The sequence below is a fragment of the Numenius arquata genome, chromosome 25, assembly GCF_964106895.1.
Source record: "Numenius arquata chromosome 25, bNumArq3.hap1.1, whole genome shotgun sequence".
NCBI lineage: Eukaryota > Metazoa > Chordata > Aves > Charadriiformes > Scolopacidae > Numenius > Numenius arquata.
Genome location: NC_133600.1, coordinates 1,432,019 through 1,457,856, shown reverse-complemented (window position 1 = coordinate 1,457,856; position 25,838 = coordinate 1,432,019). Strand labels below are relative to the sequence as shown.

At 56.5% G+C, this 25,838-nt stretch overlaps 1 protein-coding gene across 1 annotated transcript; it reads left to right on the top strand.

The window, feature by feature from the left end:
• The first annotated feature begins 9,273 nt into the window (after positions 1 to 9,273).
• ATP8B3 (ATPase phospholipid transporting 8B3) lies at positions 9,274 to 25,838 on the top strand. The gene is made up of 27 exons (XM_074164010.1): positions 9,274 to 9,358; positions 9,982 to 10,073; positions 10,613 to 10,726; positions 11,181 to 11,279; positions 11,761 to 11,822; positions 12,422 to 12,494; positions 12,612 to 12,682; positions 13,224 to 13,306; positions 13,867 to 14,025; positions 14,549 to 14,637; positions 15,480 to 15,673; positions 16,348 to 16,556; positions 17,864 to 17,898; positions 18,352 to 18,508; positions 18,944 to 19,132; positions 19,556 to 19,668; positions 20,071 to 20,235; positions 20,535 to 20,646; positions 20,956 to 21,031; positions 21,484 to 21,625; positions 22,016 to 22,280; positions 22,776 to 22,999; positions 23,563 to 23,646; positions 23,942 to 24,181; positions 24,391 to 24,529; positions 24,805 to 24,935; positions 25,602 to 25,838. The coding sequence occupies exons 1-27, from the start codon at positions 9,274 to 9,276 to the stop codon at positions 25,836 to 25,838; spliced, it is 3,639 nt and encodes a 1,212-aa protein (XP_074020111.1).

Below are 25,838 nucleotides of genomic sequence, written 5' to 3'. Positions count from 1 at the left end.
CCCTGTAACCCCGGTCCCTCTCCCCCCGAGTCCCCCCGGGGAGGCTGTGCTGCCCTGGGCAGCTCCTTTGGGGTGAGCTGAAGTTTGGGGAGGGAAAATGCAGAAAAAGGCCCCGTTTCACCCCAGCGGGAGGAGAGGGGTGAGTTCAGAGGTGCCGGTGTGTCACAATTTCCCACACACACACACACCTTCATCCCCACCCTCACCAGGCGTCCGTCCCTCGTCCCCGCTCCCTGTGCCCGTATCGATCTGCGGAAACAGCCTCTGGCCCCCGTCCCGGTGAAGCTCTTCACCAGTGAGTCGGTGCCACTGGGCTGGCCGCGTCCTCGGAGCTGTCACGGATACAGGGACCTGCCGAGTCCCTCTCGGAGCTGGTTTGAGCCCCGTGCAGGGGCAGCGGGGGTGGGGGGGTCGGTCCCTACCCTGTTCCTGCCCTGGGTGCCGCTAGGCTGCTCCCCCCCCCTCCCCCAGCTTCGCTTTCCCAAGCAGGGAGGGAATTTCCAAACCCAAATCAATGCAGCCTCAGCCCCAAACCTGCTTCCTTTGCAAGGGGCGGGGGGGCAGGGGGAGAGGTGTTGGGCACGTGGGGGTCATTACGTGTCCCTGTTCCGCAGCTGAGACCAGGCAGCTCATCACATGTATGCATTTGCAGATGCTGACAGGGTTTGCTCTGAGGCCCATCTCATCCTGCAGCATCATCCCCCAGCGAGGGGCATCCACGGGGCGTCTGTCACCCCCCCGCCACTGAGCCACCCGGCGCGGGTCAGAGGTGACCACGGTCATCGATCCTCTCTTTAAAAAGCTTTTTATCAGGGTTTGTCCGGACCCTCCGGGTGGGCAAGGGCCGGGGCTGAGGCGCGGGGGCAAGTGTCGAGCACATGTCGGGGGTCCCATGGCTCATGTGTGCAGCCAGGAAAGCCCCTTCCATGGTGACATTGGGGTGACGAGGCCCTTCCTGCCATGGTCGATGGGGACAGGGACCTTGTGGTGGCCCCTGCGCATCTGCTCCCTCCACGCTCCTCCTCGCTCCCTGGTGGGACCCACGGTCTCTCCTTGGCCGCTCTGCACCGTGCCTCAGTTTCCCCTGGGGAGACAGCAGGGGATGCCTGTGGTCCCCCCGCCATGTTCCCGGGCACCCCAAAGTGCCCTGCAGTGCAGGGGGGGCTGTGGGGCTCCCCAGACACAGGGGTCCCTGTTGCCAGCTCTAAATCCGCAGCAGGGGAGGTGGGCGACACTGGTGTCACCGCAGGGAGCGGGGTCCTCCTGCACCCTCCAGCCACCAGTGAGAGAGGGGAACTGGGGAGCAGGGACTGGTGGTGGGTAAGAAACTGGGTGACCAGCCCTGTCCTCTCCCCAGCACTGTCCCCTGGCCTGGGGTGGCCTGGGGTGGCCTGGGGTGGCCTGGGGTGGCCGGGAGCAGAGCAGGAGGAAGAGGAGGGTGTGCGTGCAGGGCAGGAAGGAGGTCGGGTGCCGACTGGTTGTGCTGGTTTTGGGGGTAGTGGTGAGTTTTTGGGTGTTGGAGGCGGGTGCTGGGTGCCGAGGGCATCGCAGAGTTCTGCTCTGGGGGCTCGTGGGAGGCAGCGCTGTCGGTCCATCGTGCCATGATGGCCACTGCCATCGCATCCACTGGTAGCCAACCAAAATTTGGGATGTTAACGGGAGCCCGGGGAGGTGCCGGCTTGAGGCCGGGGGCTGCACGTGGGGCTGTTCCCAGGCTGCGAAACAACCCCTGTCCCGCAGGAAAACGCTTCTAAATTATTATTATTATTATTTTCTCTGAACAAACGGGGCTTTGTAGCTGCTCGGCCGGTTGGAACGGGGCACCTGGAGCTGCTCGGTCCCTGAGTGAAGGTAAAAACCAGTCTCCGAGGTTTAACTCTTCCCTGCAAGCGCGGGAGGATCCAGACGCTGCTGCCGTGGGGCAGCCCCACGGGGGGTCTCCTGCACCCAGAGAGGGGACACGCTGGGATGGTCATGAAGGTGCCCGGAGGCGCATCCTCTGCCCCGGCGCTGGGCTGTGTGCGGCCTCCCGGCACTCACTTAATTGCACCGGGGGGGGTCAGCTAATTGCAGGGGGCGATTGATTGGTAAAAATGTCATCTTCACTGGCCGCGGTTGCCAGGGTGACCTCAGCCGTTCTCTGCCAGCGTTATTGGTTCCCGGGTGCCCAAAGCCACCCGCCGCATGTCCCTGCGGGGGGGGACACCCGGGCGGGATGTGGAAATCCCTTTCCTTCCTCCGGATCTGGCCGCTGCTGCCGGAAGCGACGAGCGGCTGCAAAAGCCGGGGGGACGGGGAGGTTTGGGGCTGGGGTGCGTCCCCGCCATGCCCCAGTGGCCACTGGCCCGTCCCGGCGGTGCCGGTGCCACCTTCATCCGAGCATCTTCGTGAGGCTCCGGTGCTGCACGTGCCGCTGGTGCAGAGGGAGCGGCCGAGGGTAGAAGATGGCAGACGAGGGCCAAAACGCCAAATTTCCTGGTGGATGCTGGAGCTGCCAGGGATCACTGCCAGGGCGAGGGAGCTGCCGGGGAAGAGCAGGCACGAAAGGCAGGTGATGGGCTCGGGGAGCGGGAAGGGAGAAACTCCGCTTGTGTTTGGAGAGAGGGGTTGGGTTCATGTTAACGGTCACGATGCAGCGAAAATCCAAAAAATTCACTCCCAGAGGGTCCAGCCGGACCCTGCCGCGGTCGAGGATGGAGACTCCCCAGCGTCTGCCCGCTCTCACCACTGGCAGTAGCTCAGAGCATCAACCCCACAGCTCCCGTCCTGCCCGCTGCCACCCAGACCCCTCTCCCTCCCAGCTGAGCCCCTCTCGCGGCCGCCGTCTTTTATTTCGTAATGGCACGTGTCGCCCTTCACCAACTTCGAGTGAGAATTAACAATAACGCGTTAATTTGGCTTATCTCGCAGCACCAGCCCCTTGGGCAAGGGCTGGCTGAGGTTTTCCCCTCATTATCCCGGGAGCAACCCCCGGGATGGGGCTGCACCCAAATCCCTCACCACCACCAGTGTCACCCAGCGCCCCATGGGGACACAGGGACATGGGGACACGGCGCAGCCGCGTTGTTTATGGACCTCCAACGAGTTATTCGTGACCGCGCAGTAAATCCTTTATGAACTGTCGGGCCAGTGCTTGGTTAATTGCCTCCGGGTTTCTGTGGTTAATTGCAGCGAGCAATTAATCTGATGCCGGCCAAGGCAGGACCACTACGGTGGGCCCTCTCTGTGGGCATGTGGTGTGGGATGGGAGGCACCAGGCTGGCTCTTGTCTCGTTAGCTGCCATCGCTAACGAGGCAGCCTCTGTCCCCAGCTGGGTTTGCAGTCCCCACTGTCACCTCAGAGGCGGCACGGTTGGTTTGTGCCTTCAGCCTCCTCTTCCTCAGCTGCTCCCTGCTCCCACCTTCCTGCATCTTCAAGTAACAGCCCAAGCCCCAGACCCCGGGGGCTCGGGGGGTGACAGCGCTTCCCAGTGAAACCAGTTCACCCTCCATGCAGCCCCAAACTGCCTGTTTTCTGCCTAAATGCCACCCAGGAGATGTTTGTGCCCACCTGTGGTCCTTGGACCTGGTTTGGGACCACCTGCCTCCCTGTTGGGACCTTGGCCATGGCACCGTGTCCCCGTCCCCCGGCAGATCCCACGGGAATGGCTCCTGCGGCAGCAGCTCCGGGTTGTTTTGAACCGAGACGATAAATCAGGGCAGGTTTTGGGCCCGTGCCCGGCTGCCAGCGGGGGAGGGACCCGGGGGTGCCCAGCGAGGGGGAGTTCCGGGAGGTGCCCAGCGGGGAGGGGATCCGGGGGGTGCCCAGAGTGAAGAGGACCCGGGGGATCCCAGGGAGGAGGGGTCCCGGGGGATCCCAGCGACGGGGGGTCCCGGGGGTGCCCAGCGAGGGGGGGTCCCGGGGGTGCCAAGCGGGGAGGGGACCCGAGAGATGCCCGGTGAGGAGGGGTCCCCGGCGTGCCCAACGGGGAGAGGACCCGGGGGGATCCCAGCGAGGGGGGGGTCCCGGCGATGCCCAGCGGGGAGGGGACCCGGGGGGTGTCCAGGGAGGAGGGGACCCGGGGGTGCCTAGCGGGGAGGGGACCCGGGGGGATCCCAGCGGGGAGGGGACCCGGCAGCGGCAGGGAGAGGCGAGCAGCCAGGACGGGAGCGGGCAGGTCCCGGAGGTGTGGCGTGGGCTGTCCCCGCGGTCCCCGCCTGGGGCAGGACGGGTGGCACCAGCCCCGCTCGCCACCGGGGGCAGTGGCAGGAGCTCGGCGGCTGTCGGCAGGGCTGCGGGCAGGATCGGTGCAGGTACGGGGACACGGGGGCGGGGAGCGTGGCACGGTGTCCCCCCCCCACCTCAAGGTAGCAGGTCCCAGGAGCTGCCATCCTCCTCCTCCTCCTCCTCCTCCCCCCTTCAGGGCACCCATGGGTGCCGACCAGGACCGGGGCGGGGAGGGGGGCAGTGTGGGGGCTCATTGCCGGCGGGTCCTTCGGGGCTCTCCTGGGATCTGCATCCCTGTGGGCCCTGGGGAGAATGGGGGAGCCCAGGGGACCCCCCCCTCTAACAACGCTGCGCTTGGACGCTGGGCACGGAGGAGCGGATGGGGCTGGGGCAGCCGCCTTTTCACTTGGATTCGCACCAGAACAGGTGGAAAAATAGGGCGAGCGGAGGGAAACTCATGGCCTCGGCACGTCCTCAGAGCTGGGGAAAAATCCCCGAGAGGCTTTAACGAGCCGTGATCCACCCGGCCGGGGCGCGGGGGTGTTTCCGGCGTGACGAGGGCAGGAGGAGGCATGAGCCAGCAGGCACCCACTCGCCCACTCATCGCCCGGCTGGTGTCACCCCCGGCCGTCACTGTGGGGCCGAGCCTGGGGCCATGCCGGAGCTGTGGCAGCTGGGGGTTGGCGGTGGCGGGGGGTCCCCAGGGTGGCGGGGCACTGGCTGGGGTCCCCCGGGGATGCTACGATCGGATAAACAACGGCAGTGCTCGCAAGGCTTGTTACGGCAGCGCCCACCAGCCCTGGGCAAGGGACGGGGGGGGTCAGGATGGTCGCATACCCTCCCCCCCCACCATTTTTGCCTAGGAGGGACAGAAAGGCCACCGGAAACCCCCAGCCATGAGAACTGGCTGTGCTGGGTCTGCTGGGTGCTCCCAGGGAGCACAACATCCCACACTAATTCCTGTACCGAGCAACAGCTCAACATTTATCCGGCGATTTCAGGAACAAACCCCCGCGGCAGCGGGTCGGAGCAGCGACCGACATAAATCTCCACGTGTCTCATGAATCCCGGCCAAACCCCTGTGGCGCGGTGCCCGTTCCTGCTTAAAACTGCTCTGTGTTCAGCCGTGCAAACCTCCGCTAGCCAAAAACTACATTTTTGGGGTGAGAAAGGTCTCGTTAGCACCCAGCAGCACTGCGTGGCTGCTTTATAGCTGGGGACCTTGGGCACCAGTGGGACGGGACGTTCCCTGCCAGGCCGGTTGGACCAACCGGTTCATCCCAGGCATTGAGTTGGAGGAACATCCCGTAGGTTAATAAATCACTGTTGGTCCAGATGAGGTGTGGAGCAGTGGTCAGAGGATGTCCTGTGCCTTTGGTCATCGCCGGCCCATTCTGGCCCCAGGAAGGCCCAGGCTGGGGCGAGTGCAGGGTTTGGCCACCAGCCCGCACGGCTGGGGCTGGCAGGGCGCCCTGGCACCCGCTTCCAGCCTCTTCCTGCCTACCCAAAGTGCAGTTTTTATTGCTAATTATTGAGGCGACGAGTGAGGTTTGTAGAGAGGTTTCTTGGAACTGAGGTTTTCTTGGATACCTCCTTGGAAGTATTTCTCCAGTGCTTTGAATCACTCTTTTTTTTTTTCCCTTTTTTTCCACTTTTCCCCCTGCTCCTGGGCTCTGGCAAGGGCTCAGCTCCACGGAGGGTCCTGCATCTGCCAACTGCAGGTGCTTAATGAGCTGTACTTTTGCCTGGCATCGTGCTTTGAAGCAGACGAGCTGCTTGGAGGGGGTAATGGGGATCGTTACTGGGTACAATGGGGCTGAGAGATGCCAAGCGCAGTGGGGACTTGATGGCTGTTCAACTTCAGGCCAGATCTTGAGCTCGAGAAGGACCTTCTGAAAGGATGACCGCAAACAAGACTAAGGCCTTCCAGTGTATCTTGGGGAGACTCAGGGCAGGGCAGGGTTAGAGCCTTTGATTGAAGCTGGTTTGGAAGCAGCGAGCTCAATAAAACGTCTCAGCGCACATCACTGTCAGCCTCAGCTTTAATATGAATGTCCTGGAGCAAGGTCAAGGTCAGGTCAGTTGCTTTGAGCAATGGGTCAGGGACTTGAGGGCACTAACAGGCATCAACAGCCCCGAGCAGCCTCACGTGGGACCTCTCCCACACCTGGCCATGGCCACAGGGCTCTATTTAAGCTCAGTCCTTGGGCTTAGTCCTCACCTAAGCTTTATTGTAGGTGGGTCTCCATGTCCATGGTCTTTCTCCAGCTTGGCCACAGACCCAACCCTCTACCCATGGCCCCAGCCCTCTACCCAGGGACTAACTTTCTGGCTTGGCCTTGGAGCTGTCTTATCCCAATGGACCTGCTCAGCAACCACTGGACTATGTCTCACCTCAGCCTTTGTCACCAGACCTGATCTTGACCTGTGTGTTGACTTCCTGGCTTGAATCTGGACCTATCTCATCATTGCAAGCTTGACTGGAGATCTGGGCTTGGGGATGACCCTAGTGCCATCCCTGGCTCTGTCCTGCTTGCCCATGGTTAGAGACTGCAGGATGGATGGGCTGGTGAGGACCTTGCTGTGCCCTGGCCCGGTGTTGGGGATGGAGTCATGGCAGGGATGGTGACCTCCACCAGTACGAGACAAGGGGCACTGGCTGGTTTAGAGGGGTGTGAGCAGGTGGCTCAGTTTTCCCCATTCTGAGGTTCATAGAACCATAGAATGCTTTAGGTTAGAAAAGACCTTAAAGATCAACCAGTTCCAACCCCCCTGCCATGGGCATGGACATTTCCCAGTAGACCAGGTTGCTCAAAGCCCCATCCAGCCTGCCCTTGAAGGTTTATTTTGTCTCCTGTTGGATGTTCTCTATGGTGCAGGTACCTCCATTTAGCCCACATCCCTTGGCCCTGTTTATGGTCCATGAGGAGGAGGTACCCCTGTGTGGTCTGGGGAGCCCACCCCTCCATTGGGAGGAGGCTGGGAATGTGCCTGCCAGGAGGAGGAGACGGGGCAGTTTGGTGTCCCCTTCCTTGTCCCTCTGCAACCAGATGCAGCCCAGAACTGGCTGTCTGCAGGGAAAGCTGTCCCAAGGTGACAGCTTCACTGGGCCAAGGACATGAGTGGGGTCACAGCAGGGAGGATGGTGGGAGATTTGCTTTTCTCTGTGTCAAATCCTTTTCCACCTTGTTTTGCCCAAACAAAGTGGGAACAGCCAGTTTGGGCAACAAGGGGCTTCTGTGCAGCTGGGTGTGGAAGAAATCTCGTCCCTCCAGGTATCGGGGCTCTCTTCCCACTCCCTCTTATCTGTGGGACAAACGGTAGTTGGAGCCGTGGGATGTAGCACGAGTGTCCCACCACACACAGCAGCTCCCTGCAACCCTTCCTTCCTTCTCAGCCATGCTGTGAACACAGAGATGGGCCCCAAATGTGCTGACTTCATGAGTGACATTTAGCATCCAAGTACAGACAAATGCCGAGTCCTTAGTGGTAAAGAAGGATGATGTTGTGGATCATAGAATCATAGAATCATCCAGGTTGGAAGAGACCCTTGGGATCATCGAGTCCAACCATCTACTCTACACTACAAAGTTCTTCCCTATATCATATCCCCCAACACCACATCTAAAGCTTTTTTCGGGCAAGCTCTTGGATGCAGGGGCCAAGGTGCTGCCCATGTTGCTGTTCAGGGATGAGGGGACACCTGGGATGAGGTGACAGCTCTGGCCCAGCTGGTGGCATCCGTGAGCATCTCAGGGCAGTGTCATGTCAGGGCCAACCAGTATCAAACTTGCCTTGTACCAAGAGGAGCAATAAGGAGAGAAGTAGACACTTTGGTGAAAGAATGGACAAAAGAAGTGATCAAAGGAGCGAGATAAAAAATAATGGCAGGGACAGGCCTCTGTGTGGGATTATTTAATAATAAGGTAATTAATGCTTTATACCTCACTGACTCCTTTCATGTAAGGATCACAAAGCGCTTCACAAACATTAATTAATCTTCCCTAAGATCCCTGCAGGGAAGGTCACTGAGCTACTGAGCATAAGGGAAATCTTGTCATTGATGAAGGTGGCTGCTCTCTGGGCGTGACGGACGCTCGGGTGTGATGGCAGGATGGGGAGAGCTCCTGTTCCTCGCTGACAACTTGAAATGATTTCCCATAACTTCCTCGGAGAGGAAAAATGTCTTTGAGTTGTCATGGGCAGCGGGGACTGGGCGAAGGTGGGTCTGAGAGGTGACCCACGCCAAAGCTGCTGAGTGTCCCTGAGGACACTGAGAAGGGGTCTGTCCAGGCAGCCCCCAGCGCTGATGCCCACCCAAGGTCTGAGTAAGCGTAAGGAACCCACTAAGGGCAAACCTGTGACTGTTGGACAAAAATGCCAGGGTGATGTGGATTTCAATTCAGATCTGAGCTGTGGCCAGTCCTGCAAAAGGCGGAGCAAAGAACATCAGGCGTCAAAGGGAGAAAGGGGTTTTCTGATGGCAAATATTCAGCCTGATGTCACTGATCTGATGGCTATGGACGACTGTGTGTCAATGTAGGGGTTTGTATCTCTAGGGGCGTAAAAAGGTCTAAGATAGAATCACAGAATCATAGAATGGTCCAGGTTGGAAGGGACCTTTCAGATCATCGAGTCCAACCATCAACCTGACACTGACAAAAACCATCACTAACCCATGTCTCTAAGCTCTATGTCAACCCGTCTTTTAAATACCTCCAGGGATGGTGACTCCACCACTTCCCTGAGCAGCCCATTCCAAGGCTTTTAGTGTAAAATTTTTTCCTCATATCTATCCTAAACCTCCCCTGGCACAACTCGAGGCCGTTTCCTCTTGTCCCATCACCTGTTCCTTGGGAGAAGGGACCGACCCCCATCGGCTACACCCCCCTTTCAGGGAGTTTGTGGTTTCAGGGAAGACACTTATCCCCAGCCGTGCTCAGGAGAGTGTCCCTTCTGCATGAAGTCCTGCTCTGGAGAGGTGGAGGGCCCAGCTTCGGGATGTGGGAGCATCCCAGTGGGATGTCGCTGTCATTGCTCAGCGTTGCAAATATCTTTGGTTGTCCATGTCCCTAGATCCTGGCAGCGGAGCCAGCATGGCTGCCCCAGACCCAGCCCCGGGCTGCCTGCATGGAAAGAAGCAGCTGCCAGGTCAGTGTGCAGTAAGTGTGTCTGGATTGGTTTTGGTTTTTTTTTCCCCTTTTTTATACAGTTTATGAGAAAGTTGACTGTGGGATGGAGTTTTGAGATGGGAAAGAAGCAGATTTGGGGTGAAATGGCCTGGAAGGATTGACTGTCAGCTGGGGTGCAGGAGTTGGGGAACACAGCTGGGATGTCCATAGCTTGGTGGTATCCCCACTGGGATAGCAAAAATGAAATCAGGAGGGGAACAACCAGCCTTGAAATAATGTTCTTGGAGGAGTTGTCCTTCACCTGGCCTGATTATACTGTTAAACCAGAAGCTGAGCCCAAATGGTCAGTCTGAGGCTGAGTGGGGAAGCATAGGCAGCAGTCCTACATCTCTGAAAGCTTCTGGCCTCCTGCTCCCTCTCTCTGCTCTGTGACCCAGCTGACCCCAAAGACCCACCGCTGTCCCAGTTTTACCTCCAGCTGCTCTGAAGCTGTAGATGCACTATGGAAAGCCCACCTTGCCAGCAGAGGGTCACCATGAGCCCAGTGGCACCATCACTGGTCCTTTTGTCCTTGGAGGCCAGATGCTGGTGGCCAGGGCCTGGCTCTGCTGAGAGCTGGTGGATATCCGCTTGTTTTTCCAGCTTTTACCTGGGAGGTGAGGGCCAATGACCGCAACTACCACACGCAGTTCAAGAAAAAATTTGCCTTCTGTCTGAGCAAGAAGAAGTACGCAGTGAGTCAGCCTGGGCCACCCTGGGCCATTTCTTTACCCATCCCCTGATTCCTGAGCTGGTGGTGGTTGGGGGGGACATGACAGAAGTGCTGCAGAGATACTCCAGTAGGATGGAGAGTCACATACATAGTCCTCAGTGAAGAGGAAGGACTGCTCCTCGCCAGGTGTCCTCTGAAGCTGTCAGACAAGGGGCAGAACTGTATGAAGGATGCTTTTTAGTCTGATGGTCAAATCAAAAGAAAGATCTTTGGGAAAGTTTTGATTGAACAAAGCCAGATTTATTTTTTTCCAGCTAAATAATGACAATCTAGTTGGGGGTCTGTTAGATACACTTTAGACAACCAGAAGCAAATTATTTTGTTTCAATTTTATATAGCCCTTTGCTCTAATCAATCTCATTTTTTCCCTATGGCTTTGGTAAATTTTTAAAGACGTCTCTTATGCCATGAAAAGTCCTAAAAACACCAGAGTAATTTTGATATTTTCAAAACACATCCTTGATTTCATGTGCCTGAGCTCCCACTGCCTTTCTTCTGCAGGGCAATGCCATCAAGACAGCCAAGTACAACATCTTTACCTTCCTGCCGCTGAACCTCTACGAGCAGTTCCACCGAATGGCCAACGTCTACTTCGTCTTTGTCATCCTCTTACAGGTGAGATGGACACCAAGAGCAAGTGTGTGTGACACTGTCTGGCAAAGGAGGGTTGCCTGGTGTCCAGAGTAGGGGACCCTGGTCTAAAATGATGTCAAGGATGGTGCTTTTCGGTGGTGTTCATTGTCTTTCATGAACTCCCAGGGGTTTAACCCATGTTAATTTTGGTTAATTTAAAGTGATTGGATTTGGATGAAAGTGAAGCTCGTGTAGACCACACCTAAGTAGAAATCCTACCCTCCAAACTCAGGCACTCACACGACCCCTTTAAAAAGAGGTGGAAATTCAACAAAATAGTTCTCTGTAGACAGAGATGTTGGTTGGATTTGTCTTAGATGGGTCCCTGCCATCCTCAGGCACTGGCTGGGGAGGGGAGCTGGGAGTGAGGAGTCACCTCAAGCGTCCCAAGGTGAGATGGAAGTTGTGTCCATGGTCTAAAATTCTCCTTCTCCAGACCTTCCCTGAGATCTCCACATTGCCCTGGTTCACTCTGCTGTTCCCCCTGAGCTGCCTTCTCACCATCCGGGGGCTACGAGACCTGATTGATGACATTGTGAGTACGAGTTGGAGCAAAAGGCTGTGAGTGTGTTTGGTGTAGGTCCTGGGAGGGGGGAATGGTCAGCAGAAAAGGCCCCTTTGCTGTGGGGTGAACTGAAAAGCACGGGAGTTGCTGTCATTCGTCATTTCTGAGGTACCACCAACTCTATCATGTCCAAAACACCTTGTATCTCCCCTTGGGAAGGATGAAGGATGTGACCAACCTGTTGCTTTCCTTGGAGTCTAGACCCCCATCTCTGTCATCTTTAATATCTTAACCAATGGCAATATTCCCAGGTTGGTTCCCAGAAATACCTCAGGGGAAATTTTGCCTCTTTGTTCATCAGAATACATCTTCCAATTGCTTCAGAAAGCAGATCTTGCCCTGGGGCTGAGGAGGCACATTGTGGCATTAAGAGGGTTGTTTTCATGGGACAAGGAAGTCTGGCATGGCCCATCCCTTTCTTTTGACCTCTTTGTTTCTCTCTCCTGCGAAGGGCCGTCACCAAAGTGACAGAAACATCAACAGCAGGCCGTGTGAAATCCTGTCTGGGAAGAGGTGAGGGGCTTTGGGAAGCTGTACCCGTGTTTTCCAGGCCTGTGTGGAACAATGGATCATCTGAAGTACTGAGCATCCTTGAGCAGAGCAGCTGAGAAGGGTTTTGGTGGGGATGTCCCTGATTCTGCAAACTCCCATCACCTCCCAAATCTGCTGCCGGTGCAGCTGTTCCCTGGTAGGCACGATTGTGTCACAGACAACAGGTCTAAAAAACCACTAATTTGCTGTGATATGCTGGGAGGAGGGTTTCCTGGCCAGAGAAGTTCCTCCAAGTCTTCATATCTAACCCACAGAGTCATATTTCTGCTAAACACCAGTCCAGGGAAGGACCAATATCTCCCACCTGTGGCCAGGGGGCTGCAAGTCCCTGTCACCCATAGGTAGGGGGGGATATAGATGTGACGAATGGGTACTTGTGCCATCCTTCAGTCATGCAGATGGGAGGCCACCACGGTGGCAGAAGAATCAACAAACTGGAGACACCATTCATGCAAGAAGCTGGGACGGACACAGGCTGGTCCAGAGGCCATGGAAACAGCCATGGCCCCCACCCTCCCTGTTCTACGAGGATAAAAATTTCTCCCCTAATTCTCCTGCAGCTTCCGCTGGCAGAAATGGCGCGACATCTGCGTCGGGGACATCGTTCGCCTGCGTAAGGAGAGCTTCGTGCCGGTGAGCAGGGCCCCGGAGCTGGCTGCGTGCCGGGGGTGTCAGGGCGGGGGGGGGGGGGGCAGTTTCAGTGAGGAGGGGCTCAGCTGGGGGCTCTCCCCCCTCTTTTTGCTCTTCAAGGCCGACATGCTCCTGCTGTGCAGCTCCGAGCCCAGCAGCCTGTGCTACGTGGAGACGGCCGACATCGACGGGTGAGGAGCGGTACAGGGGACCGCTATTGCCGTGGGAGGAGACGGCTAGAGACATCCCAGCCAATGGCTGAAGCCCCCCCCTCCTCCGGCACTGGGGGGTCAGGCACGCTGAGAGGGCTGCAAGTCCAGCAGAAACCATGGGATGTGGGGGATTCTCTGAAAGTTAAACCTACAGACACTCCAGAAATGGGATTGGAGCCCCAAATTTTGAAAATGGGAGTCCAAAACCACTTTGGAGGCTTCCATAGAGCAACTGGTGACCTCGGGCACCTCTCTCCATCTCCAAGGACAGCGGCTGCCTGTCCTTCCCACCTCCATCTGCAGGATGATTTAATGGCAGGGTTTCAGGGCCAGGGCTCTCTCCCTGCATGAGGGCTCAATGTCTGGCATGATAGGTCCCTACCTCGCTTTTCATTGCCACCACCCATGTAATCACCCAATAATTAATGGCTGTCTCTGTCCCATGGGTCAAACAGCAGAATTAACAGCTCTATCACCCCATGGGTTATTTTATTTTTCCTTCCCTGGCTCTTGTTCACAGGGAAACAAACCTGAAGTTCAGACAAGCCCTTCTGGTCACCCACCAGGAGCTGGTGAGCGAGGAGAGCATGGCTGCCTTTGATGGTGAGTCTCCCAGACAGGGAAGGATGTGGCCATCCCGCTGGGATGGGATGGGTTCAGCCTCGGGAAGTCTCTGTCCCCTCAGGCACCAAGTGCCATCAGTCCAATGGGAGGTTGCACTTGCTCCTGCCCACAAGGAGCCAAAGACCTTACGTGGAGGCCCTTACCCAGCAGAGTGGGTCCATCAGGGTTGTGCACCTTCCCTCTGCCTTGGAATAAAGTGCTTGGCTCCCAAAACCTGGCATCAGATCCTGGATTTTTTCCTTTTTGGTCCTTTCAGAGGCTCTGGGAATGAAGGGGGTTGTGTTTGTACCTTCTTCAGTTTTATAGCCCAGGGCAGTTCCTGGACACCCTCCCAGCACTGCAGGGTGTCCCTCCACCTTAGCCTTAATTTGAGCTCTCCATACCTCAGCTGGATCTGGAGATGCCCTGACGAAACCTGAATCTCCCCAAGAAGCCCCCAGCACCCCTCTTTGGAGGGGGCAGGCATGGGGGGTGAGGGGAGAGGAAGGTCCTCTCTTTTACCCCAAAGCCATCACCTGAATGGTGCCCCTCTGCTCAAGGGAGAGTGACCTGCGAGGAGCCCAACAGCCGCATGCACAGCTTCACGGGCACGCTGGAGTGGAGGGGCCAGACCTACTCGCTCGACAGCGAGAGGATCTTGCTGCGAGGCTGCAAGCTGCGCAACACCGACATTTGCTATGGCTTGGTTATCTACGCCGGTGAGTTCCCAGGAAGGGCAGAAAACACCCACGTCCGTGTTTTTTTTTTAAGCTGCCCAAGGGCTTCTGGCATCAGCAGGTCCCATTTCCAGCTGATACAAAGTGGGAGGACCCACCGCTGAAACCGAGCCCCCAGAAAGTTGTCCTAAGCTTTGGTTTGGGCTCGCTGGCAGGGAGATGATGTGGTGGTACCAAACCTCTACTCATCCCAAGTTATATTTCACCTGCATCATGTCCTGGGTCCATTCCACCTTGTGGCCTCTTGCACTTTGTGGCTCGGTGCAGCTGAGAACTTGCTCATGAGTAGCTGTGGGTAGAGGGGAGGGGTAAGACCTGGTGTAAGCAGCACTTCTCCTTGTGTGCAGCCACGGCTTGATTAACCACTGACCAAGGGATGAGGTCCTCTGAAGTCTTCAGAGGTGGGGAGATGTTGTTGTGGAGGAAACCAGCATCACGTAGCTGCAAGTCAACCTTCTGGGGGCTCTGGACTTGCGTTTTCACTTCTAAAATATTTCTCGTCCAGGATTTGATTCCAAAATTATGAGGAACTGTGGAAAGATCAAGCGGAAGAAAACCAAGCTGGACCGCATGATGGACCGGCTGGTGATCATAGTGAGTGTGGTGCAAACACCTCCCGCCCTGGTCCACTGGCCTCCTGGGGTTGCTCACAAGACTTCTCATGAGAGGCTACTTGCTTTGTTGATGCTGATTTTCTTCAGCTTGCAATATTTTGCTCAAAATATTTTGGGGTTAGCATGTTATGGGCAAATACCAAGTGAAGTTCTCAGGAAGTGGCAGTTGCTGGGTGTGGAACAGTCTGTGTGGTGGTTGTGTTGCTTAAACCCTGGACACTGGCACCTCTGACTCCTCAGGTGAAGAGCAGCCCCGTGGACCAAGGAGCTGGAGGATTCAGGAGCTCCAAGCCCTCCTGTCCTGCTTTAATAACCCATAACTGTGCAGGTCCAAGGAGGCATTTTGTGCTGAGGGACCTGCAGGCTGTGGCTCACCAGAGTAGATGGAGGATGGAGGAAGGAGGAGACTTTCCTCTGTGGGAAGCAAACCAGCATGGTCATAATGAGGAACTGGATGGCTCTTACTCCTACTCCTGGTGGCTGAGTGTCACCACCTCTCAGACTGGCCACTAGCATTGCTCTGTTTGCTGGCACTTCAGCAGGAAGGCTGCAAGACACCCCTTGTCCAGGGAGATGATGTCTGAGGCAATCAGGAGGGTGGGAAAGTTGGGGTTTGCTGAGATGTCAAGCTGAAATACGTGCTGTGATCCTTCATCTCAGCCCAGGATGAGCTCTGAGAACCAGCTTCAGGCACAAGGACATCTTTCCACAAGTTTACAGCTAAATGAGACAAACAGTCTGGAAGGGGCAATGGTTAGTCCTAGAAAAGAGACTTGTGGGCTCTGTGTGATGGGCCATTCTCACCTTGGCTTCCCATCTCAGATCTTCCTGGTGCTGCTGGTCATATCGCTGTGCCTTGCCGTTGCCTCCGGGTTCTGGGCCAAGATGTTCCAGGAGAAGCACAGCTACCTCTCTGCTCTCTACAAGCACACAACTCCTGCCCAGCAGGCCTTCTTCAACTTCTGGGGCTTCACGATCCTCCTGAGCATCATCATACCCATGTCCATGTATATAACGTAAGAGCTTGGAAGCAATCAGAGATCAGTACCCCCCTGCCTCTCCTTGGCTGGCATCTTGGTTTACAAAATGATGCTGCACAAAATATCCAGATGTGACCTGAGCAACTCATCCCCATGTGTTCCCTTAGACATGAGAGGGTATGGATCCATTGGGGGTGTCTTACAAACATTGATGATGTGCTTTGAGGTCTTCCCAGAGGAAAGCCAGAAAAGAGATGCAAAGACTGACCTACTAATGTTGGAAATTGTGGGCGGGTTGAGGATGAGACTGGTGAAGGTGATGTTTCCCCCCTGAGCAGCAGCAGGGTGGGCAAGAGAAAGGCAGAGCAGCTGTGAGTGGGCATTGATCACAATTTGTGCTGGAAGAAGCAGTTTCCAAACTTTTTGGCCCTTCACTGAGTCTCCAGATCTATGAATTTTGTCATCAAGGGCCAGGTTTCCAGAGGGGAGCCCAGTTGCCTGGGTCCCAGTGGGCTCTCAGTCTGGGGTGATGATCCTTCTGGAAAACTGGCCACGAACAGTGAAAACCCTCTTGCTTCCCCCAAGCTCAAGAGTGATAGGATCCAGGTGGGGAGTTTCCCTCTGCCCTTTTGTCCTGTGTCAGATCCCCGAGAGGATGTGAGTAAAGCCATCTCCTTCCCCAGCATAAGTTTTTTTTCTATCTTCCCTAGGTTTGAATTCATCTATCTGGTGAACAGCTTTTTCATCAACTGGGATCTGGAAATGTATTACGCTGCCAAGGACATTCCAGCAAAAGCCAGAAGCACCAGCCTCAATGATCAGCTCGGCCAGATCGAATATATCTTCTCAGACAAGACTGGCACCTTGACACAAAATGTGATGAGCTTCAAGAAATGCTGCATCAACGGGACCATCTATGGTAACTTTTGGGGGATGTAAGTTTGTAGCGACTCGTCAGTGAAGTAGACCTTGAATTTAGGCCGCTTTGGTTCTTTCCACTCCCCATGGCATGCCAGGAATGTGGATTGATCTTGGTGGTCCAGCAAGTAGGCAGAAGCTGTAGGAATTCAGCTTGTTCTCATCTTCCATGTTACCGGTGCTCTGCAGGGGCCACCACACCTGCGGTCACCTTTGTCTCGTGCTCCCGGTGCATGGAGTCAGGGCCCATTTCTGCCCTCCAAAAATGCGAGCCTGCCTTTCAGGAGATGTATCATGCCCCAAACCCAGCTGAGATCAGCTCGGTCTTCCCTGATACCAAAGGGGAGCCTGGGGTAGGAGCTCAGCTAAGCCCCATGGCAAACACGGAGTCTGAGTGAGGTGGATCCCACCTGGAATAATAATTAGCTGATCCAGGACAGAGCAGGAAGAGAAGCCACGGGGTGATGGACCAGTGAGGCCCATGGATCTTTATTTTCTGTAAAGGTCTTGGAGAGAAAAAGGAGGTTTTGCTTTTCTTCTTTGCATCATTCTCGGGTGAATCTCCAGCTTGGTTTCCAAATCTGGGCACTTTGAGGCTTTCAGGTGACCTATGGAGGAGACAAAGAAATTATCATTTCCCTTATGTTGTTTCTTTACAGTGAATGTGTGTAATTGCTCTTTGCTTTTTTTTTTAATGATTTTGCTTGGTTTTCCCCTTAGACACCCGAGAATTGCCAAGTCCTTCCTTTTCTTATTGCTACACTTACTCGAGATCTTGGCTGGCTTTTGTGAGCTGTCTCAGTGCTTAATTAGTGAAATTTAGCAAGTGGGGCAGGCCAGGGCTTTAGCATGGAGCTCCTTTTTCCTGAGATAAGTATCAGGCACTTGGGACAAATGGACAGGGATAAAAGCAAAGAGGAGAAAAACAAGTCTGGCAAAGTTTTTAAGCAGGAATGACCCCAATTTTCCCCTGCCTGCTGCACGGTGTTCCACCTCTGTGACAGCAGCATTGGCATAATCCCACCAGTCTCTGGCCAACTGCAGGGTCTCCCAGGAAACGTGGGTGAAGGCTAGACCTGGATTTTTAACATTAAAAATGTGTAGAAAGTCTGAACAGTCCAAGAGCCAAATAATTCAGACCTGGCCATCCTAACAGAGCCTGGCTCAGGACTGACACTGAGCAGATGCTGGAAACCTGTCCCTTTTTGCCAGTCTTTTGGCCAGCAAAAGCAGCAGCCCCTTCCAGAGAAACAGCTCGAAGCCCCCCCTGCCAGCTCTCTGTTAATTGAATTATTTTTATTTTGGCAGGTACCGGCACAGGCCGTGAGAACAAGCAGCCATCGGTGCGTAACTCCCCTCTCCCGTGTAGGGCCAGACGCTGCTCCTCACCGGGGCCAAAGCCGTAGCAATTATTGATTACACCAGTACCGGGACCAGCCTTTATTCTGGGGCACAGCTTGGGCTCCCACGCTGTAAGAGAGAGGCTTGTGCTTCCTCGGGCTGGCGAGTTTGCCAGTTCTCAGCTGGCAGTTAAGGACAGGGGAACCAAAATCATTGCAGAATCATGCAATTCTGATTTTCTTCTTTTTTTTTTTTTAATTTTTTTTTATTCCCAACCTTTTTATACTCACCCCCGATGCAGAGCTCGGCTCACGGACTCTGGTCTGGGTCTGTGGATCTCTGATGGGACCGTGCCAGCGCAGGGTGGCTGCATTGCGACCCGGTGGCATCCCCAGTGCAGAGCCCCGTGCTCGGTCTCTCCCGGGTGCCTGCAGCCCTGCCCGTGCCTCTTGCAGGGGTCAGGGTTGACCTGGAGCCAACACGGGGAGAAGAAGTTGGACTTCTGCGACGCGACGCTGCTGGAAGCCGCTCGACGGGACGATGACCCCATGCTGAGGGAGTTCCTGAGGCTGCTGGCCCTCTGCCACACTGTCATGGTGGAGGAGAAGGGCGGTGGGTTGGCCACAGCGGTTGACGTGGTTGATGCTCGGAGTGGGGTCGAGCTGCCCTTCAAGGCATTGAGGCCACGATGGCTTTTTCCATTGCCCATCAAAGCTCTGCTGTGGGGGTGCAGGTGGCATAAGAGCCCGGGGATGCTTTAGACCACTGTCCTGGCATCATGGATGTGTACATTTGGATTTGTTTTAAAGATAATTATTTGGAACAGAAGCACTGGGGGGCTAATCCATCTCTGGCTGGACACTTGTCCTGCCCAGGGCAATGAGCAGAAGAGATGAGACAGGTAGGACAGAGTTTCCCAAGCCTGGTGGCTTGGACTTTAGGGTCTCCATAGATAATGTTCGTGCTGGGAAAGAACAGGGTGTTTCAGAAGTCCAAGAGTTCCTTGGCTGCGAGTCCCCTTGTCTAACTCCTCCTCCTCTTCTGCAGACCAGCTGGTTTACCAGGCAGCTTCACCGGATGAAGAAGCACTGGTGTTGGCAGCCAGGAACTTGGGGTACGTCTTTCTGGCCCGAACACAAGACACCATCACCATCAGTGAGCTGGGGATGAAGAGGACGTACAAAGTACTGGCCATGCTGGACTTCAACAGCGATCGCAAGAGGATGTCCGTCCTGGGTGAGCAGGACAGGGTGTCTCAGGGGGACCCCCAGGAACATGGAGGGTCCCTTCCATACTCAGCCCTACAAGGGATGGCTGTGACTGACCACAACTGGCACAGGGGCTCCTAAAGATTGTCCTGGTCATCCCTGGGGTTTTGCTCACCCCAATGCCTTGGTGAAGGCAGCTGAGAAGGGTTTGAGCAGCCAAGAGAGAGCAAGTAAATAAGGGGCTCAGAGGAGATGTGTGAGGAACTGACAGTCCTTGAGGCCTGATCCTGCCTCGTGGTGGTGTAGATCCACCACGGTCTTCCTATGACTTCCAGTAGAAAAGCACTAGTGTCCCCTGCAGTGGCCTCTGCCTCACAGCCATTGCACGGGGACAGCGATGGATGGGAGCCATCTCTCTGGGTACCTAAGCTGTCCTTCCCCTCCCTCCCAGTGCGAGACCCCCAGGGCAGGATCCGGCTCTACACCAAAGGAGCTGACACGGTCATCCTGGAGAGGCTGCAGAGGCGAGGGCCCAACGAGACATTCACCGAGATGGCACTGGATGTGAGTCTGAGGCGGAAAGGGCTCGTCTCCCTGCTGCTAGCTTTAGGCTGGGTGTCCTGCAGTCCCTGGCTTTCCTCGCTGCTCTTTCTACCTCTAGCTTCAGGATTTTGGTCCTTCTTTCTTCCTTCTGCTCTAGGACCCTCCCCTGCATATGGGAGAGGGGCCAAGAGGGGATCAAAGCCACCTTTGGTGTTCTGCGTGGACCAGTTGCATTGCAAGGCTGCTCATGGGGATGCTGTAGGAATGGGGGAAGGGAGTGAGAGCCCAGAGGGAGACCCCCAGATCCTGGAGGGTGTCTGGCTCTGCCCATGGGAGCATTGTGGCTGGCCATCCTGATGCCCTGGTCCACCGTCAGAGTCATCCTGGTCATGGGAAGGGAGACCTGATGTCTCATCTCTGCAGCGCTTTGCAGAGGAGACACTGAGGACTTTATGCCTGGCCAGCAAGGAGGTGAGCGAGGTGGAGTACAGCGTGTGGAGCAGGAGGCACCACGAGGCCAGTGTCCTGCTGCAGGACCGCGCGCGGGAGCTGGACAAGCTGTACGAGGAGATGGAGCAGAACCTGCAGGTGGGATGAGGCTGGGGTTTAGGAGGAACCAGCTCTGCTGGTCCGATAGAGGGCAGGAGTGTGGAGTTCAGCTCTCTGGGATGAGGGGCTGAAGTGTCCAACCCAACACCCATCCCCTGGGTGGGAGGGCAAGTGGAGTTCTTCCCAGCTGACTTTGTGACATGCCAGTAGATGCTGGGTTAGATATCTGTCAGGTGGTGTCCACCCATGGGCAAGGACTCCTGGCTGGATCCAGGGGTAACTCCCACCTCCGCATCTTGCCCTGCCCCATGTCATGCCACCCACTCATCTCCTTCCAGCTGCTTGGGGCCACGGCCATTGAGGACAAGTTGCAAGATGGAGTTCCTGAGACCATCCAGCTGCTGAAACTGGGCAACATCAAAGTGTGGGTGCTGACGGGAGACAAACAAGGTCAGTGGAAGGGACCCCAGATCCCGCCAACACATTTCAGCTTCTCCCCTAACCAGGACCAGAGAAGATATAGGAGACCCTGGGAGTGGGCAACAACCAGCTTCTGCTCTTCCCTTTAATATAAAATAATAGCATGTCCCACAGATCATGTCACCCATGGGGTGAAGCAGGGGGAGCCATCTGCATGATGGCTCTGGCCCCTAGTAGCAGCTGCCCACCCAGGGCTGTTGGACCCAAGGGCTGGGGGCTGCCCTGGGATGGGGGGGAAGCACCATGTGGCCACTGGCCATTGACATCTGCATGTTGCAGAGACTGCAATAAACATTGGCTATGCCTGCAAGCTGCTCACAGACGACATGGAGATCCTGGAGGAGAAGGAGATCAGGTGAGGAACCGTCACCTTCTGGTTCTTGTTGTCCCCACTGAAGACACCCGAGGGCACAGGAACCTGTGCAGGGTGGGCAGAGCTCGACTCTGCCAGAGATGCTTCTCCTTCCCCGTCCCAGCTTGTATATCCATGGCCCTCATCTGCTGATGCTTTCCCAGGCCTCACCATCTGTTTCTGCCCCTATAATGTTCCCTTCCTTGGTGGGCTTTGACCAGAAAGTGCATAAACTGTCTCTCCAGCCTCTAAACCACAGGGACAAAGGCTGATTTTTTTATATCAATAAGCCCCTCAGGCTCCCTTTCTGTCCCCCCTCTTCCCACCACTGGGTACCAGCCCCATCCCCTTGGCACTGGCTTTGAGATGGCAGTGGCCAACTGTAAGTCTCAGTTGAAGCCAGGCAGCATCCCCACTGTCCCCAGCTTGGCTCCAACCACCCCTTCTTCACACAGCGAGATCCTCGAGGCTTACTGGGTGAGCAACAACAACCTCAGGGGCAGCGGGGAAGCCCTCTGCAGCGGCCGCCTCTCCCAGGAGCACCTGGAGGCTTCGCGCCACAAGAAGAGAGCTCTCATCGTCAGCGGGGACTTCCTGGTAAGGTGGCATTTGGATGCTCTTCTCTGCTCCTGCCTGCGCTGGCAGATTGCTCTTTCTGCCCTGGTTCTGTCAAAGTCCTCGGTGGTACCAGCGCGTGGAGGAGGTGATGCCTCTCCTGCCCGAGGGGTGGGAAAAGGCCATTTTTGGGCTGAGGGATGAAGAGTAGAGAGAGGGACAACCTTGCACCGGTCATTTGGTGTTGAGGGGCTTGACCAAACCTGCCCAAGTGGTCTTCTGAGGTGATGCAGGCTGCGTGATGAGGTTGGAGAAAACTGGGGTCACTGTTTTGTAGCACCGACAAGATCTAAAAGCATCGTTGAGGGGGTGGGGGCCCTCATGCTGCGGAGGGCATGGGTGAGGTCCCAACCATGTATGCTCTCCCCTCAGGACAAAATCCTCCACACAGGAGAGGTGTTGAAGGAGAAGAAGGGGCAGCTGTGGCGGCGGCTAGCCTGCAGGGCTACGGGCTCGCAGGAGCAGGGCAGTCTGGTGGAGAAGGCCTTTGTGGACTTGGCCACCAGCTGCCAGGCGGTGATCTGCTGCAGAGTGACCCCCAAGCAGAAAGCCCTCATCGTGCAGCTGGTGAAGAAGCACAAGAAGGCCATCACACTGGCCATCGGGGACGGGGCCAATGATGTCAACATGATCAAAAGTGAGGCTCGGGACAGGGAGGAGTGGGGGTTTTGGCCGGTGTTTCCCACTGGTGGGGAGTGGTGGTGGCCCATCATCCTGTCCTTCGAGGGGAGGAGCTGGGAGGGGAACCCCCAACTCAGTTCCCCACATTGCTGTGCTGGAAGGAGAGCGAAAGGACCGGGACCAGCCTGGGCCAGGAGCAGGGTGGACCACTTGCTTTAGCAGCTGGGATGGAACTTGATGAACCTTCAAGCACCAACCTGGGCAGCCGGCAGAGACCTCCCTGACCTTCTCCAGCAGCCTTGGCACAGGGCTGTGCTCTTCACATGCCCAACCCTGCCTGGCATCTCACTCCCCCAACCACGGCATGTGATGGAGGGAGCATCTTCCCTTTGCCCATCACTCCTGGATTCCCCTTCAGCCCATCAGCCTGGGGTCAATCCACAGGGAAACCAAGCGCCCGGCTCCCCAGAACCCTCCCTACCTGCGTTTCACACTCTCCTGTCCCCTGCAGCCGCAGACATTGGTGTGGGCATCAGCGGGCTGGAGGGCATGCAAGCCGTGCAGTGCAGCGACTACGCCCTGGCGCAGTTTTCGTACCTCCAGCGCCTCCTGCTCGTCCATGGCCGCTGGGCCTATCTGCGCATCTGCAAGTTCCTCCGCTACTTCTTCTACAAAACCTTTGCTGGCCTGATGGCCCAGGTCTGGTTTGCCTTCCACAGCGGGTTCACAGCTCAGGTGAGGGACACTGCCGTGAGCAGGGGTCACATCCATCCCGTGGAGGTCTGCAGATGGGTGTTGGAGGACCCCATGCAGGTCTTGTGCCTGGTACTGCCTGATGGGCACGTGTCCACATCACCACCCTGCTCTCCTTTCTCCCTTGCCCTGGTATTGGGCAATTTTTTGGGGCCGCCTAGCTGAGATGCAACTGGTTATCTGCTTTTTACCCGGCTGGGCTGGGAAAAGCAGCCTGGGGAGGTCTGGGATGTCCTTGTGAGTGCAGCTCAGTCTCGGACAGACTCAGGGAAAAATCCCACATACATTAAGCTGCTTTCCCCCAAAATGGGAGCTTTTATCCTAAGGGCCATCAGTGTGACTTGACCTCCCCAGTGTGTGGCTCCAGCTCCCCATCTCCATCTGCAGCACAGCCCCCCCAGCCCACCCATCGCTGCAGACAGCGCGGGGGGACTTCCCCAGCCTTTGGATGTGAGTCTCTTGGACTCACCCCTGGTGCCCGGACATCCTTTCTGAGCCTTTCCAAAGCTCCACTGGCCTCACAGCTACGTTCTTCTCCCTTCTAGCCTCTGTACGAGGGCTGGTTCCTTGCACTCTACAACATTTTCTACACCATCTACCCCGTGCTGTCCATGGGCCTTCTGGAGCAGGTAGGGGTTCACTGGGCTGCATCCAGCCCCTCTGCCTGGGGCTGCATCCTCGGTGGGGGTGAACCAGCCTGGTGGTCGTTGCACCCCATCCATGTGGCTCTTTGTGGTACCAAGCAGCTCAACAGGCATTTGGAGGTCACCACCGGTCCTGGGGTGCCTCTGTTGCTGTCACCCCAGAGCAAGTGGGTGGAAGGACTCACCGCAGCTTTCCCAGAGGGTGTGTTGGGGGCTGGGGGGGCCCAATCCTTCTCTGCAGTGTGGGTGGGGAGGGTGATGCTCAGTGTCCTCCTTGCAGGACGTGAGTGCCAAGAAGAGCCTGGAGTTCCCCGAGCTCTATGTGATCGGGCAGCAAGATGAGCTCTTCAACTACCGCGTCTTCAGCATCACCCTCCTGCATGGGGTCAGCACCTCGCTCGCCAGCTTCTACATCGCGCTCTGGGCCTTCCAGGACCGTGTGGGCAGCAGGGTTGTCAGTGACTATGAGTCCTTTGCCGTCACGGTGGCCACGTCGGCATTGCTATCGGTCCTCATGGAGGTGAGCGCTGGTCTGTCCTTCTCCATGCTGACCCTGGGACAGGTGTTCAGGGACTGCAGCTGTGCTCAGCTCTCAACTCTCTGACATTATCCCCATCACCTTCGTGGCTGGGGCATGATCTCCCTTGGGGCAGGGGAGGAATTAGGGACCAGTGGTTGTAGGGGAGAGGGTCCCCACAGCTTCTGTGTGCTCTGCCTTTGCCCCTGCAGATCATCCTGGACACCAAGTTCTGGACAGCATTGTCCTTCCTGATGGTTACAGCCAGCCTGATGCTCTTCTGCTTCTTCTCCTTCCTGACCCAAAGCTTCAATGCCTTCAGAATAGCTCCTGCCATCTTCCACTTCCCAGGTGAGATGCCCTGGGGACCCCCACGGTCCTTCCCTTCTCCTGCCAGGGGAGCCCAGCCTGGGCTTTGCTAGGAGCTCTTTCCCACCTTGTAGATCATCTCTTTGTCACCACTTCTCGATCTTGCTGTCTTGATTTTTTACTCCAATTTAGGTACCGTCTCCTCTTTAGACCCCTCAACACCTTCACGGGTGGGGGCCTGTCCCCCGACAGTTGTTCCCTCTGTCCTCTCCACCTTCCCTACTTAAACATCACCCACCGACTTCTTGTGTTGACAGGTGCCAGCCAGAATGCCCTGACCGACCCCTATGTCCTGCTCGTGGTCCTCCTGTCCTTGGTGGTGAACACCATCCCCTCGCTCACCATCCGCTTGTACTGCACCATCACAGGCAAAACCACCATCCAGCAGGTGAGGGCGGCGGGGGGGCTGGCATGGGGAGGGGTCTCCTGCCAGCATCCATGTCTGGGGCTGGCCAAGGCGCTGCTGGTGATGGGAAGGGAGAGGTTCGCAGGGAAACCCACTGCCTGGGCTGTAGTGGTGGGACATCACCTCTCCTTGGTGGCACCGCTCAGCTGATGGTGGTGTCTCAGGTCATTGGTGTCCAAGTCTGGCTCCAGGGCCCTCTCCCCAAATCAGTTCTTGGCTCGACAGGAGGACCTGAGGCAAGAGACCTGCTCCAGCTCTTGGAGAGTGTCTGCTTTTGGCTGCAGCAAGGAACTGCCCTCCAGGACTCCCTGGAGCTGCTGCTTAGGAGGCACTGGGGTCTGCTACAGATCTTGGTATCGCCCCAGCCTTGGTAGAACTCACCCCTATCTGGGCTGTGGGTCATATCTTGCCTCTGGTACAAAGAGATCCCAGACGAGAGCTGGGGTTGAGATTGTGCTCCAGAGCTCTGAGAGCTTTGAAGAACCCAAGAGAGTCCCCACATTACACATCACATCCCATGAGCCCAGATCATGGTGGAGTTGAGAGCCAAACTGTATTTTGGTGGAGGATGTCCCTGCTCTCCCTGTATGTCCCCCCTTGGGGTGAGGTGGTCACAGCCTCAGGGCTGATCTCCCCATCTTCTTGCAGAAGATCTGCCTGAAGGCCAAGCGGGAGCCGGAGCCCTCAGTGGAGCTACGTGCCCACGTCCCTCGCGGCTCCTTCCACCGCCGCTCCAGCTACGCCTTCTCCCACCAGGAGGGCTATGCCGGCCTCATCACCCGCGGGGACAGCCTGCGTGCTGGGGCCACCCGTGGCACCACCCCAGGTCTTCTGCACCCAGAGACCACCCCGGCTTTGTCCTCCCTCCCCAGCCCCTCGGCGTAG